Source organism: Oncorhynchus masou, chromosome 7, assembly GCF_036934945.1.
Source record: "Oncorhynchus masou masou isolate Uvic2021 chromosome 7, UVic_Omas_1.1, whole genome shotgun sequence".
Taxonomy (NCBI): Eukaryota; Metazoa; Chordata; class Actinopteri; order Salmoniformes; family Salmonidae; genus Oncorhynchus; species Oncorhynchus masou.
Window position 1 is genome coordinate 21,648,304 of NC_088218.1, and position 16,665 is coordinate 21,664,968.

General features: G+C 41.5%; 2 protein-coding genes across 4 annotated transcripts in view; both read left to right on the forward strand.

Moving 5' to 3' along the window:
* LOC135543493 (gamma-aminobutyric acid receptor subunit alpha-5-like) overlaps window positions 1-7,815 on the forward strand; it is a 33,146-nt gene extending 25,331 nt beyond the window's left edge. The window contains exons 8-10 of the mRNA XM_064970800.1: window positions 2,168-2,320; window positions 4,363-4,574; window positions 4,853-7,815. Of these exons, the coding sequence (XP_064826872.1) occupies window positions 2,168-2,320; window positions 4,363-4,574; window positions 4,853-5,158 (671 nt within the window). The 3' untranslated portion in view covers window positions 5,159-7,815. The remainder of the gene's footprint in view (window positions 1-2,167; window positions 2,321-4,362; window positions 4,575-4,852) is intronic.
* Window positions 7,816-9,389: 1,574 nt separating this feature from the next.
* The window catches only part of LOC135543494 (gamma-aminobutyric acid receptor subunit gamma-3-like), a 41,438-nt gene continuing 34,162 nt past the window's right edge, over window positions 9,390-16,665 (forward strand). For all 3 annotated transcript variants that reach the window (XM_064970801.1, XM_064970802.1, XM_064970803.1), the window contains exons 1-2: window positions 9,390-10,169; window positions 10,728-10,879. In XM_064970801.1, the coding sequence (XP_064826873.1) occupies window positions 10,117-10,169; window positions 10,728-10,879 (205 nt within the window). In that variant the 5' untranslated portion in view covers window positions 9,390-10,116. The remainder of the gene's footprint in view (window positions 10,170-10,727; window positions 10,880-16,665) is intronic.

The window sequence follows — 16,665 nt, forward strand, 5'->3', positions numbered from 1 at the left end:
CTGGGAGTCACGGGTTAATCCCGTGTTGACTGTCCCATCAGGCTTTTGCATAAGAGGACAACATCACAGTGCCCGCAGGGATTGGACATCCCAGGCTCCCGGGCAAAGACACGTGGGACTGAAAGGCTTAATTCCCTTTATGTAAAGCAGAACTGTAGTACACATTTCGGCTGCTGTCTGCAGAATGGCTGTTAAAAGTGTGGATTTCCCTGGTGTTGTGCGTAGAATGGCAGAAACCATCCAGCACCGTGAGAGTTATCATCACAGCCGTTTAACTCCTTGGCCATGAAAGGAAAGGAGAGGCAGGACAGTCCCTCCATGGCAATCTCCCTTGATCATGGATAAGAACTAAAACCCTCCCTGCCTGTTATGTAGGCAGCGGGATCCTATAAGCTTCCCTGCAGGGCCACTGATAAGTGTAAACTATAGTCCATTTGTGGACTGACCCCGAACTTCAGTAGGCCCGAGAGCTAAAAGTATGTTTCTGTGGCTCTCCTTTCCTCCACCTGCTCCTCTCTGCTTGCCAGCAAGTGACAAATGGGAGCTGCGGAGGTCAGGTGGTGGCTGTGGGCCGTCTGTCTGGCCCAGGGCCAAGTCAGTAGAGTTCACTGTCCCCGATGGGAATCCAGTGGGTCAGTTCTGTTGCGGTTCTTGAATTAGCATGTGCCTAATCTTAGCTACAATCCCTCTATGGCTAAATCAAGACGAGATTAGCAACAGCTCGGTTTAGGGACATGACATCCTATACCCCCTCACAGTACATTTACAGCAAACCACACTGAAAATAAATATCGTACACCCCTAAAATGATATAGTACACTGTTTGGTAAAAGAGGGAAATATAGTTTGTCCTGCAAAATGGAGTCCCTTAGTTGGGTTTAGAACAGTGTGCTTTTATGTCTCCTTTGGACATATCCCAAAACCCAGCCTATTCCAGTTTCCTTTGTTTATATTTGCACATTTACATGTAAATGACATTTACTTAAGTATTTCAAGAACTTTCTGGGACCACCGTTGCCTTAGTACTCACCAGTTGACCAACATGGCTGCGTTATTGTCTGCAATGAATGGAAGTTCCCCATAAACGCTCCAAAATCCTTGCAGTAAAATCCACCAAAGGTACATGTTCATTCCTCTATGAGTCTCATCGGGCTCCATGCATCAACAGCAAACAGTCGGGATGGAGGATCGGATCCCCGGTCGGTCGGTTGGTCGGTCGGTCGGTCGCTCGGGACGGAGAGAGGCTGGGAGTCATGGGTGTCTCCCAGGTGGGCCGAGAAGACGCCGGCTAGCTGGGGCTTCTGGGGCTGGAGACATGATGGTCCCTGCGTTGGCCCTACGTCCGTTTGGCTCACAGAATCACAAACTTCCCATGGGGCACCAGGTCAGCCCCCCTCCATCACACCCCTGGGAGAATTGTTGTTAACTCGGAGCTTAGGTCTGTAGATATCTGTCCGTCAGTCACTGGAGATTTGGTAGCGTCGCGTCCTTGTCGAGTGCGCGAGGCCAGAGCACAGCAGAGCAGAGCCGAGCTGAGTGAGTGGGCAGGACTGAGCTAGCGTTTTCCCTGATGGCAGGATGCAGATTGTGACAGGGGATTAGTGAGATACAAAAATCCGATTTTGCCTGGAGAACGCAGCAGTCATCAGTGGATTTTCTATAGTTTATCAGGCACCGGCTGTGGGAAGCTAGAAAGGATTTTTTTAAAGCTTCAAATGCAATCTTCAGTTGGTTAACCGGATATGTTTGTTTTTTCCCTCTCCACTTTTTTACCACAACACATTTACCTCACACAGTAACTGTCACATTATTGAGTGTAACATACATATTTTAGCGAAGCCATTTTATATCATATTTTATTCATCTGATTAATTGTTTTCTTAGATAATTATATTTGTTGGCGATTGTTGCCATGGGCCATGTGTCATTGTCATGTGTTTTTTTTATATAACTTTTTTTAATATATATTTATATTTTATAACTTTTTTTTTTTTTACAAAAATGCATATTATTATAAAGCTCGATAAAATTATGAAATATATAATACAATTAGACAAAAATGCAGGATGACTTTGCGATCCACTCTCTCTTTCCACTGTATATCTCTATCATTGTTGCCACTGCAATTATTCATTTATCTTTGTCCCACTGTCCTCTAAACCAACAGGACAGTACACAGTTATGATGTGTCACTTCTACCTGAAGAGGAAGATTGGTTACTTTGTCATTCAGACCTACATGCCCTGTTTCATGACCGTGATCCTGTCCCAGGTGTCCTTCTGGCTCAACCGTGAATCTGTACCAGCCAGGACCGTCTTTGGTTAGTATAACCGCACCACAACCACTTGAATCAACTCGAAAAGTGTACTTTCAACTCAAAATGGACAGTATGTGTTGCCCCGTCACACAACACATACAATTATCACAATTTTCATGATTGAATGTTAGATTTTTTACATTTAAACCTTTAGTTAGCCAGATAAGTCATTGAGAACACATTGTCTTTCACAATAACGACCTGGTTAAACGACAATTATCTATACCATCCATGATCATGCCAATTTGAAATAGATTTTCAGGCAATTATAGACATCAGAGGTGATAACCACCTTTTCTCTTGTCCCTAAAAAAAACCTGAATGTCTACAGTAGGGTTCCCCAACTGGCAGGATGATTTTATTTGGCTCCACAAGTTCTGAGCAAAAATAAATAAATCCTTTTTTTATACTTGTTTTATTTATTGTTGGACATAGAAGACTGTAAAAACACCAGCAAATCAGCTCTAAGTGAATTTAATTTTGAAAATCTATTCCAAAATATTCCCACCCATAATAGAGAGATACACTAAATGACCAAATAAAGTATGTGGACACCTGCTCATTGAACATCTCATTCCAAAATCATGGGCATTAATATGGAGTTGGTCCCTCTTTTGCTGCTGTAACAGCCTCCACTTTTCTGGGAACATTGCTATAGGGACTTGATTCCATTCAGCCACCTGAGCATTACTGAGACCGGGCACTGATGTTGGCCGATTAGGCCTCTGGCTCGCAGTCGGCGTTCCAATTCATCCCAAAGGTGTTTGATGGGGATGAGGTCGGGGCACTGTGTAGGCCACTCAATTTCTTCCACACCAATCTTTGACAAATCATTTCTGCATGGACCTCGCTTTATGCACAGGGGCATTGAAACAAGACTGTTGCCACAAAGTTGGATGCACAGAAACGTCTATAATGTCATTGTATGCTGTAGCGTTAAGATTTCCCTTCACTGTAACTAAGGGGTCTAGCCCGAACCATGGAAAGCACCCCTAGACCATTATTCTTCCTCCACCAAACTTTACAGTTGGCACTATGCATTCGGGTAGATAGAGTTCTCCTGGCATCCACCAAACCTAGATTCGTCTCTCGGATTGCCAGATGTTGAAGAGTGATTCATCACTCCAGGGAACGCGTTTCCACTGCTCCAGAGTTGGCGTCAAGCTTTACACCAGTCCAACTGACGCTTGGCATTGCGCATGGTGATCTGAGGCTTGTGTGCGGCTGCTCGGCCATGGAAACCCATTTTATGAAGCTCCCGATGAACACTTCTTGTGCTGACATTGTTTCTAGAAGCAGTTTGGAACTCGGTAGTGAGTGTTGCAACCTAGGACGCGCTATGTGCTTCGGTGGTCCCGTTCTGTGAGCTTGTGCGGCCTACTGTACCACTTTGCGGCTGAGCTGTTGTATGACGGCACCACATTGAAAGTCACTGAGCTCTTCAGTAAGGCCATTCTATTGCCAATGTTTGTCTATGGAGATTGCATGGCTATGCGCACAATTTTATACTCCTGTCAGCAATGGGTGTGGCTGAAATAGCCAAATCCATTCATTTGAGTGGATTTAGTGTATACTGTATGTTATAGTGTATACTGTATGTTATCGAATACAAATGTATGCAAGGTTTGAAATGATTATGTTTTAATGAAGTATTATACTTGTTTGGTCTTCTTGCGATCAATTTGCAGTCTACAAATTATTTTTAATTATGTTCCAGCCCCCTGACCTTCCGCTCAATAACAAATCGGCCCACGGCTGAATCTAGTTGATGATCCCAAAATGTCTACAGCTACCACACGTCACTACAAATTATGTTAACGACTCTATTCCCATATACTAAAAAATATATTACAACCTGTTGCTCACTCATTATACAGGGGTAGTGTTCATTAGGCAGAGAATGGAATAAAATGGACTGAAACAGGGAGGGAATACCTGGCCTTGTCCAAGTAGAAACTATTATTTTATTTTTTCTGTTGCAAAACATTTGAAACCCTTTTCCACTGTGTGCCCTAATGAACATCATGTATCTGTTTTTCTACCAGGTGTCACTACAGTGCTGACTATGACTACTCTCAGTATCAGCGCTCGCAACTCGCTGCCTAAGGTGGCCTACGCCACAGCCATGGATTGGTTCATCGCTGTGTGCTATGCGTTCGTCTTCTCCGCACTTATCGAGTTTGCCACCGTCAACTATTTCACGAAGAGGAGCTGGGCGTGGGATGGCAAAAAGGCCATGGAGGCTCAGCACCCAAAGGTGAGTCCAGGTATCCCACTCTCCTTTCAGAAAACTGTCAATGAAACACTATTGAAAAGTGATAGAGAGCTATGGTCGTGTTTTTGGGATGACGTAATGGAAACATTGATGCTGTACATGCATAATAATTACTGACAGAAATCGTAAAGTTAAAATAAAAACCGTTTCGCCCCGGTTTGTGAGGATCGACATGTAACACAGACTATTTGTATCCATCCAACACAAATAGTACCGTATTAAATATTAAATGATACATTTTAAATGTTTTATCTCAACAGAAAAGGGACCCTATGGTGCTTTCTAAGAAGCCCAACAATGTCTGTACAGCAGGAGTGAACTACACCCCCAACATCACTAAGGATATCTCTATCTCCACCATCTCCAACAGCACCTCCATACAACTAAGATCGTCTGAAACAGAAGTCCTGGACCCCAAGAAAACCTACAACAGCGTGAGCAAAATCGACAAAATGTCCCGGATAGTTTTCCCTGTCCTATTTGGAACCTTTAACCTAGTGTACTGGGCTACTTACCTCAACAGAGAACCGGTCATCAAAGGAGTAAACATATTGGCTCCAACATAGTGTCTTTGTCAAACACACCACCCTACCTTCAACCGTATTGCCCTACAAGCTGCTAAAGAAAATGCTACTGTCTCACAAAGGATGGGAGATGTCATGGTTTCTGTCTTTCTCATTACTGTCATTTGCATGAAGCTTTTTGGAGAGATACTCTACCCATGTTTGCCTTGATATTCCCTCTTTATACCTACTGTACATTGCTTTAATACAACAATGACATTTTGAAAGTGAAAATCAATGACATTTTGAAAGTGAAACCAAGGTTTTGAAATGCTGCAGTGTGGACATTTTCCCTGGCCTCAAATGAATTGAAAACTGTCATGGCATTTATGTTGTTGTTTATAACCCGGTCATCTTGAAGAATAAGAGACTGAGAAACACATGCTGTGTTAGTGATATGAAGTAAGATATTGGAGGCTAGGATGGTAAGGAAGGTGGCGAGTAATTTCAGTGTCATTTCCAGTCAATTTGTAAAGTTTGTATAATACTGCAGACAAATCTCTCTTATCTCTACTGGATACATATGTTATACTTTTGTCATTTTTTGCCCATCTCACATGTACTGTTTGTACAATTTAAAATGTTACTATTTCTTACCTCTATCTATATAATGTACAGATTAATAATTTGTTGACAAACGTGGGTCTAACTGTGGAGACAGAGGCCAAATAAGCTAGCAAGATACAACGCTGTGATGTAATTGATGATACAGTCTAATCAACCTAGGTGAAAGTGCACAGTGGGAAAATTCTAAGCATTACCATGTTATAAAATGGTTGGTTGATAAGGTCTGACTTTTTCAATTGCAATGAAAGCGTTTTCCCCAAGCCTGAGGGAGTGGATGCCTACTTAGAAGTTTTGAGCTGTCCTTTGTCGTGAAAGGTTGAACTCGTATACTGTAACAGGATCCGTTTTCAGGGTCTTTGTTCCTTAGCAATCAAATGGGGAAAAAACGGACTGAAACATGGATGCACTTCCTGGATTTGTTCAATAAGAAACACTCATTTCATTTACCGTTTCAAAACATTTTGGCACAGTTTGCCCTACTGAACACAGCCCTTCTACACTGCTGTGCTATCCTCATTGTGTCATGACCAGATTGGCCCCAGTCCCTGAAGTCTGCTAGGGTTGAATTAGCCTGGGATAATGAGCTTGTACCTGTTAAACACTCTATCTGATATGGCCCCTGGAGAGAGAACGAACCACATGGGACTGACCACCCACCCTCACCCCAGGCCCAGAGCGCTTTGTTCAGGGTACGGAATGGAGAGCATGTGGGTAGAGCTCCGGGTCATGGTGCCTCTGTGGTAACACCTACTTTCTTGTTACAGTCTCAAGAGATTAGATATGGTATCTTTTTTTTTAAAGAGAAAGAAAGAAGAATAATGGATGAAACACAAAATAATAAGTTTGTGCTTCAAGGCCACCGTACTGGAGAGAGAAAAATGAATCCCCACTTCGGTAAAAAATGGAGATACAGCCTATATGAAACAAGCTGTTCCTGAGAATCATATGAACTCTTCGACACAGCGTGTACAGAGAGAGAATAGATGGATAATTATGGATATGATGATGGATAATATTAGTGACGGATGGATCATTTAAATGTCACTGACGTTACAGTTCTCATTAAAGTATCATGTTGTAGATAACGCAATAACTCAACATGCATTGTTATTAATTATTTTATATTCAAATCTCCTAGGCAACAAAGACATCCTTCATGTATATAGAGACAGTGACTAAAATACCTCTTTATTTGTATGTCTCTATGTGACTTCTTGTGTTAAAGGAATAATCCACAAAAAAAACTTGTATGTAATCTTTTTCATTAGTCCACATTTGATACAGTCCCAAAATTGTTTTGCATGTTTTCAAGATAAAGGACTTTCACAAAGCAAATTGCCACTTGCCACATCATTAAATTCTGTCATTCCATTGCAAATCAAACCTATTTAATTCAATGTCAGATATAGTATATTAATTAGTTATGTGTACTATTCTCCTTGTACTGGTGTCAATGTGTACATACTTTGAGGCTGCAGCAAACATTTTTTTTAAGCACTTGACAATGAAGCATCCCTCTGAAAAGAAATCCACCAATCAGACTTAAAGTACATCTTAATGGAACAAATGGAACATGACCCCATGGAGGTGTCATGTATGAGCTATCCCTTGTCACTAATAGCAACTAGCAAAGGATAGGAGAGGAGGGGACTGCGCTGATGACTCGATGGATTATAGAAATACTGGCCCATGAGGTTCTGTTGTGTAGGGAGAGAGAGGACTGATTCCATCCCATCAGTCACTGTGGCAGCCACATCTGCCATACATCTGTTTGTCAAGGATTTAGTTCCGCTTAAGTTGCTTTTCCATTCAGGAGCCCTGTGTGCTTCCCTCCAATATAAGCCCTAACTGATGACAAATGGTGGTGCTCCTATGCAGTGGACAGCTGGGGTGCGTGTCAGCAGGCAGGGAGAAATGTACAATGGCAATGCTACGCTGAGACAAAGACACATGATAGCACATCGCTATGCGGTTGTAGCTTAGCATAGTGCATACACTACCACCCATGTGTGTGTGTCTGATGCATAAATGGATTATGTGACTAAAAAGTGTCAATAAATGTATGTACATTATTTGATTAAATGAGTACACTGAAATCACTTTTTACCCTGTTATTATATTGTGTTTTCAGGGGGGAGAAATTATCAAACAGAATGGATGGTTTTCAGTCACAGTAGCCTATATCCTCTGTGTATGCATGTTGCATGTAGATAGGCTATACAGTAGCCTATATCCTCTGTGTATGCATGTTGCATGTAGATAGGCTATACAGTAGCCTATATCCTCTGAGTATGCATGTTGCATGTAGATAGGCTGTACAGTGGCCTATATCAGGCAACTTGTATTACACAGTAAAGCCACATAATCCATCGATTTGAATCAAACCTGGGAGAAAGCAGGGGTACTGGTTGGAGGATTTGGATGAAAACATCCTAATTCAGATGTATTTATATGTCATGAACATCTTTCAAAATTAATGAGCTTGACATAATGGAAGAGATGGATGCTTGCTTTACCTTTATTTAACTAGGCAAGTCAGTTAAGAACAAAACCTTATTTTCAATGACAGCCTAGAAATTGTGAGTTAACTGCCTTGTTCAGGGGCAGAACGACAGATTTTTACCTTGTCACCTCGGGGATTCGATCTTGGAGCCTTATCGGTTACTAGTCTAACGCTCTAACCACTAGGCTACCTGCTGCCCCATTTCCAATTGGTGTGGGATTATAATGTGCATCCAGGGAACAATAAACCTCTCTCTCCCACTTCTGTGGCTGCGTTCTTGCTCCACACTGGTTCCTGCTCCACACTGGAAGATGCTATTTCCTACTAGGGCAGATTACATTTTGGGACTGAGACATCAAAAGGTAAATCCTCTGTACAGTATTATTCCACTGGCATACAGACCAGCCTGGTCTCATAAGCTAGATTTAAGATAGTAATTGTAAATCCTGGACTCTCAAATTAGTACGATATGTTGCGTTTGGTATAAAACAGATGGTTACTTAAGGCAAAACAAAAAGTATGATGGTTGGTCGGGGGGTTGAGTAGGTGTATAACGAGAATGTCTAGCAACCCAAAGGTTGTGAGTTTGAATCTCATTACGGACAATTTTAGCTGATTAGCAACTTTTCAACTACTTACTACTTTTTATCTACTTTACAGCTACTTAGCATGTTAGCTAACCCTTACCATAACCCTTTTAGCTAATCCTTCCCCTAGCCCTAACCCTAATCTTAACCCTTTAACCTAACCCCTAAATTTAAACCCAACCCCTAGCCTAGCTAACGTTAGCCGACTAGCTACCTAGCAAGAATTCATAACATATTGTACGTTTTACAAATCCGTAAATATTGTACATTTGTACATTCATAACATAAAATAAGAATTGTAATTTGTAACATAACATATGAAATGGGTGGTGGACATTCAGTAATTAACACATACCATACAAAACGTAAAATATTATACTAAAAATTGTATATGAGATTTACGTACAGAATATTGTGAAATGCTCTGAGACCAGGTTGGACAGACATAGTAGCCCTAAATTGCAGTACCGCCGCCAGCCGCAGGGAGGTGGTCTGGCTTCTCAGTGCAAACTTCCTCACGTTTTGTTGATTATCTTTACAGGTTTAATCGAAAGCAGGCTACTAAAACGAACGCAACCAACACGAATGTGGCCAATAGCATTATGTGTCAGGGTTTAGCCTGGGATAGTTAATCTGTACATGTTTCGTGTATCCCAAAAACAGGGAGAGCACGACTTTGGTTGGGAAAGCAATGTAGGGAACCAGCCTTTTCTCAGAAAGGGAGCAACTTTGAGAGGATATGGTGCCATTTTCCAGTGGCTTTCTGCTTGAAATGTATCAAGTGATTATTTATCTTAAAGTTAAAGCGTGTTATAGCAATATGTGATCTAATGAGCTACAATTTGTAATGAAAAACATTTGAAAGTGAATAGGCTAGTCAAAGTTAAGATGTTGCTTGCATACTTTAATGTTTTTTAAGGCTTTTTACGAGTCTCGTTCTGTAGGTAGACGCCCTACTGTATCGTGTGAACGATAACGTCATCATGTCGGTGCATAAACTGGTTACTGTAATTGAATGGAACGGAAGGAGGTGGGGTGCTGCTGTTTAAGACGTTGATCATTGACGTTGCAAAGAAGGACCGGAACGGCTCAAACAATCTCGGCGACTTCCGAACGCGGATGAATTCATCCTAATCCATGGTCGATCATCAGGAGATTTGATGGATTTCCTATAGGAAACTATACTCGGGGTGCATAGTTCCAGTTTATATATACCGCTCCTTCTCCTCCCTGGCTCCCTCTACTCACCGCTCTAACAACGCAGAAGTCTCCACCGTCTTCATCATAAGTCATTTTCATGAACAATGACAACCAAGTTGCTGGTGTCTTTCTTACTTCTGACAGTCCAACGGGTGCGGTAAGTCTCTCGTGACTGTTATGATAATATGTGTTGTTTTTACATAGTCGAAATGTGAATTGTAGTCAAATGAATGAAATCAATTAGAGCCTATTATGTGCTGTGTATGTCACGCGCGTCTTTGATACGCAACAACACCGACGCGCTTGCAGAGTATTAATTGAACTTTCGAATCATTGTTTGGCCAAATAGCTATTTATACTTACCATTTGCATTATTAATTGTCGAACGTGTTTGCATATGAATAGTCTATTCTATCAACAAAAATAGGTAGTTAAATTCTGTAGGTAGCCTAGTTTAATTACTGTAAGTAAAACCGGGAACGTCCGTAATAATTTGTTTTGTGTTGAGATGTGTTTGATTTTGAATTATATTTTTTTCTGTTAAATAAATTACTTCTTGTACGATTTCAGTTTGGTTTCGTCTGCACTTGTTATGCACTGAATTCAAAAACCTAGGCCTGATCGACTTTTAATGCATGAATTATAATCTAATGTCTGTGATATTGAGATTATTTTAAAATTAATAAAACAAACTTCTTTTTTATATGTTATTTAGTTCTGACCCAGACCCAAGGGACTACGATGGGGACTATGAGGACACTACTGTCAGTCAGATGCTGGCTCCCAAAAACCACCAGGCAGAGGCCACGCTCATATTAAATAACTTACTTAAGGACTACGACAAGACACTACGCCCTGATATTGGAGGTGAGTTACATTTCTATATTTTTACTGCGGATATTACAAAAACTTTCAATGGAGTGTCTAAATTGCTTTGGTGATACGCGCACCTTCACTGGCTACGTCGGAAGCGCGCTGTCCATGGTGTTGAACTGTCCTCCTCGGGCGCGGTGCTCGCTCACTGGTGGTTTTGTGCGTGTTTGTTCCACCAACGCGCTCAGAGCTTCACCTGACAACCTTATCAACCAAGCAGGAGGAGAAAATCATTCCAGATAAACAGATACACATTTGGGCAGCCTATTTGTTTACCGGTCCATGGTAACAATGAGTGGGGCACTGTATTGTATAGTAGGCTTAGGTTAGTTTCCGTAACACAACCATCTCCCCATCTGTCCCTTGTTGATTACAAATGGAATCTAGATGAAAGGGAGTTGTCAAACTCAATGCTGGTCATAAAATATTAACATTTGCACTTGACACAACCATCTCATGCAGCCAAAGACAGATTCAGGATATTTATGTTAATTATCTCGGTTGGGAACTGAGTTCTTCCCACAAGGCTGTCTTCATACAGTAGACACATACTGTTTCTTTTAGCTCCTTGAGTCTGACAACTAAATGATAGAACTATACTGAACTATACTGTACAAAAATATAAACGCAACAATTTAATTCATTTTACTAAGTTACAGTTCATATGAGGAAATCAGTCAATTTAATGAAATTAATTAGGCCCTAATCTATGGATTTCACATGACTGGGAAGACAGATATGCATCTGTTGGTCAGACAATGGGCCTCACAATGGGCCTCAGGATCTCGTCATGGTATGTTTGTGCATTCAAATTGCCATCGCTAAAATACAATTATGTTCCCTTACGCCTGCCCATACCATAACCCCACCGCCACCATGGGGCCCTCTGTTCACAACGTTGACATCAGTAAACTGCTCGCCCACACGCCATACACACGGTCTGCAGTTATGAGCCTGGTTGGACTTACTGTCAAATTCTCTAAAATGATGTAGGAGACAGTTTATGGTAGAGTTTATGGTAGAGAAATGAACATTCAATTCTCTGGCAACAGCTCTGGTGGACATTCCTGCAGTAAACATGCCAATTGCATGCTACCTCAACTGCACATTTTAGAGTGGCCTTTTAATGTCACCAGCACAAGGTGCACCTGTGTAATGATCATGCTTTTTAAATTAGCTTCTTGATACGCCACACCTGTCAGGTGGATGGATTATCTTGGCAAAGGAGAAATGCTCACTAACAGGGATGTAAACACATTTGTGTACGACATTTTTGAGAAATAAGCTTGTTGTGCGTATGGTAAAAAAAAAGCATGATATTCACTGTATTAGGTTGCACATCAAAACGTATTGAATCATACCTGATTGGATGCATTAAATGGTGTGTTCGATGAAACATGTTACTTGATTACCTCAGCAGTCTATTTATAACACTTCTTAATAAATCACTATGAATGACTTCATTAGATGATTGCTCATGATTTGGGTCCAACCAAATTATGGGCTGGTGCCACTAACTGTAAAAGGTAGTGGCACCAGTTACACCGTGGCATAATGCTAGTAATTAGTAATTGATACTTAGAGTATGTGTTGATTCAGGGGAACACACACGACAGGCTCTAATTTGCAATATATCCTAAGTCATTAGCTTGGATTTCATAACGTATAAAGCTTAAAGGAATAATCCGCTTAAAATTATATTTTGGTATTTATTTTATTAGTCCACTGTTGATACAGTCCCATAATATTTTGCATGTCAGCAATCTCGTTTTTCAACATATAGAACTTTCAAAAAGCAAATTGTAATTTTCCACCATCATCATCATCATGATGATGTGGCAAGTGGCAATTTGCTTTGAGTTGGTAGTGCGCTCAGTGATGTGGGCTTGTGTGGATAAAATACCAGGACCACATTTTTGTCCCATCCCGCCCCTTTTGCATGTAGGGGTTTTACAGTCATGTCTGAAGGTCAGATGTAATGTATTACACACAGGGTCAAATGTACTCTTTATTCTAATTGTATTATGTATTATTGTCTCTTATTCATGTGGCCATGTAAACCACATATTTACTGTAGACATATGCTCCTTTTGAATGCTGTACAATGCCATAATATGCATTGTATATTCATAAACATGTATGAATATATTACATGCCTGTTATACAAGCCCTATACTACAATGCTTTGCGCCTTGGGACATTGTATTGCCTGAGTTCCGAGCTCCAACATCACCTCACAGATTATGGATATTGAAGCATCTCTCGGTTCAGCTCACATGAGGGAAGTGGCTGCTTTTGTGTCCTTATTATGTCAGCTTCCTTTTGGGTTGTCAGGGGAGATCCTAGACAAAGTGGGTCAGAATATTATTCCTCAGCATATGCCAAGATGATGCACCACCCAGTTTGGGAATCACACCACGGTACATCAGCATCAAACTCAGGAAGTACCAGTACCTCACGTGGCACTCCTCCGGTGCAGGAACGGGCACAGTGGAGGATTCAGAGGGATTCATTCACGGAGAACAGAGTTGAACCTTGGCTGCTTCTCTAGATGTCTATGGGGCTAGGATGGATGTGTTGGGCTATGTTTGATGACTGTCAGGGCATGTCCACTTGGAAGATGTAAGTCACAGGTTTATTTCCAGGTTGAAGGGTGTGAGAGTGTGAGTAACACTTGATGTTGCTAATTGTCTGAGTGGCATGGCCACCCACTGCCAGCTGTTGTAGCACATGGGAAAGTGTCACGTTCGTCAGACATGTACCTACACCAGCCTGTGTTTGTATGTGTGTGTGAACTTGTTTTCCTATTTGTCCGGACCAGAATGTCCTGAAAAGACAGGAAGTCAAGAACAATTCTGAAAAGTCAATTCTGAAAAGGTTTAGAGTTAGGTTAAGAGTTAGGATTATGATTTTTAATGCGAATACATATTTACTTCCCAAAAAGTTCTGACAAGTAACAAAAAAATGGCTTTATATGTGTGCGTGTGTGTTTGAGCATGGCATGTGAAGGTGTGTGTGTGTGAGTGTGTTTGAGCACGGCATGTGAAGGTGAGTGTGTTTTCATAGAGTGGGTGGGTGGGTAAGAGGAGATCCTCACTCCAGTCTATCTTTTTGAAGTGTGAATTAACAACCCCGGCATTAGTCAGGCTGCTGTTGGAAATGATTGAAGAGGGACTTTGATTTCTGACAAAAACGCAGGTGCATCACTGTTAAATATAAATTGCCCTCAGACACGAATGGATTTAGAATGAATGCAGCTGCTCTTCTCTGAATATCCCTGTTCCTGGCGGCCGATTTGTTCAACGGAAATGCTTATCCCCTCCCAAAAGATGCATTTTAAACTTTAGTTCTACATTTTCATCCATGACAATAACTCTGGAGGGGGTAGCATTGCTGTCGTCCAGCATAATGCAAAGCTTGATCCCACGTTGAGTTTGAACCATTTTCGAAAATCACACCATCCAGATACACAATGAAGGCAATCCAAGGTCGACACTCATTTTCCCTTCTGAACTTTGGATGGCACTTATTCAGGGAGATGAACCTTGCTCACCCAGACACACTGCAAGACTGGCTGTACAGCACACCTACTACCTACTTCCACTGGGTCAGATGTGACTGCACAGCCTCCACATTTGCCCTCAGCAAATGTCTTTAGACAGTCTCTTTCAGAATGGAGATTCCAGCGCTAAAGCTGCGTTGGCTGGATCACAAGCCGATGGAATCGGTTTTAGATATTTCGGCAAGGTTGGCCGCAGAAAGTGGTATTGCCATTGATTTTCTTGTGCTGTTTGCAGGGCTATCTGGCGTTAATATCCTTGACGATAGCTACGTATTCTTCCAGTGCCGTTATCCCCTGTTTTAAGTGATGTCATCAGAGACACAGCACCCAGTTTTCTATCCTAATGATTTTTGAACCGAGGGTCACAGAATTGGTCTGGACATTTCATCCACTCGGGTTTAGTAGATGGACAACGGTCAGAGAGTGGTAAACTTGTAGAATCTTAAAGGCTTCGCTTGACTGCACTGGATAGTCTCAGTCCTCTCGCAAAATCCAGTTTTCTATTGAATTGATTTCAGAACAGGGGCCCCCAAAATTGGTCTAGTCATTGGATCTACTTCAGGTGTAGTATATGGATAATGGTCGTAGATTAGTAGACTTTTAGAATACTATAAGCTTAGCTACATTGGGAAAAGTCAGTCCTCCCAAGCTTCTCCAGAGTGACACATTGAGGCAACCTTCCAGCAGACAGGGAATGCCTGATACCCCTTTCTCTATTTTAAGCCCCTGAAATGTCATTAGATTAGATCACCCACCAGAGAGGAGAGCCGAGATTCCCAGACAGACTCAATTAAATGGAACCCACATCTGATCAGGGGAGCACTCATCTCTGACTCCTCATTTAGTTCCACCACGGCCATCCCCATTTCCTGAATCTAGCAGGTGCCCAGAGAATCATGCAATACTTTGATTGGCTTGAAATGGGCACTGCTGAGGTGCAAGGGTGTGAGTGGAGGTTATCCTTATGGATGTTCAACTTCTTAAGAGTGTCTTCCACCCTCCCATTGTTAAGGATTACTAGGGTGTTTAAGGGGGGAATACAAATGATTATTTCCACAGTTGAAATGCAAAGGGCTTTGGAACCAGCTCAGTGTAATCCCCAGACTTTGTCAGAATCAACTGTGAAATATACAGTATAATACAAATGGAAGCCGTCTGACGGTTTTAATACACGACTAATCTTTATTTGGATTTGTTTTAATGAAAGAGGGGATGTAATATGGAACTGAATATGCTTCAGGGTGGGTGGTGCTGGTGGTGGTGTTTACTTTTTACATTCCTCACCTGCCCTTTTGTAATGTGTAAGACGAAACATCTTTAATACAGTACTTTCAAAGTGCTTGACATTTCCCAGATTGACCTGCCTTCATGTCTTCAAGTAATGATGGACTGTCGTTTTGTCTTTGCTTATTTGAGCTGTTCTTGACTTTGTCTTTTACCAAATAGGGCTGTCTTCTGCATACCTCCCTACCGTGTCACAACACAACTGATTGGCTCAAATGCATTAAGAAGGAAATAAATTCCACAAATTAACTTTTAACAAGGCACACCTGTTAATTGAAATGCATTCCAGGTGACTACTTCATGAAGCTGGTTGAGAGAATGCCGAGCGTGTGCAAAGCTGTCATAAAGACAAAGGTTGGCTACTTTGAAGAATATAAAATCTATTTCGATTTTTGGCTACTACATGAATTCCATATGTGTTATTTCATAGTTTTGATGTTTTCACTATTATTTTACAATATAGAAAATAGTAAAAAATCCAAACTTTTGACTGGTACTGTATATCAACCAACTTGTCCCACTTCTGGACCGTACAAGATTGATGTTATAAATTACCCACATACACATCGAGGAAACTCCTCACTGGTCATATCAAGCAACTGAGCATCCATCTTGGATTCCCCTCCATCAGAAATGAACAGAGATCACTTGACCTAATGTCACCTGTTTCCCCATCAGGTAAAGTTCAGCCAACTCTTCTGGCTCTACAGTGATCAGGTTAGCAGGAGCCACAATGTTTCAGGCAGGACCTGAAACAGAACCAGACATCCTAATGAAGATAGGATCGCCAGAGGTGCACAATACATGTTCAAAGCCTCTCTCATAATGAGCTCTATCCGTATGCCCCCTCCTATTCTGCTGAACGTAATACTGTTAGTGTGGGCCTCACAGGTCTCAACTCCAGCAAAGCAGGGCCTGGTGGATTGATAGGCTA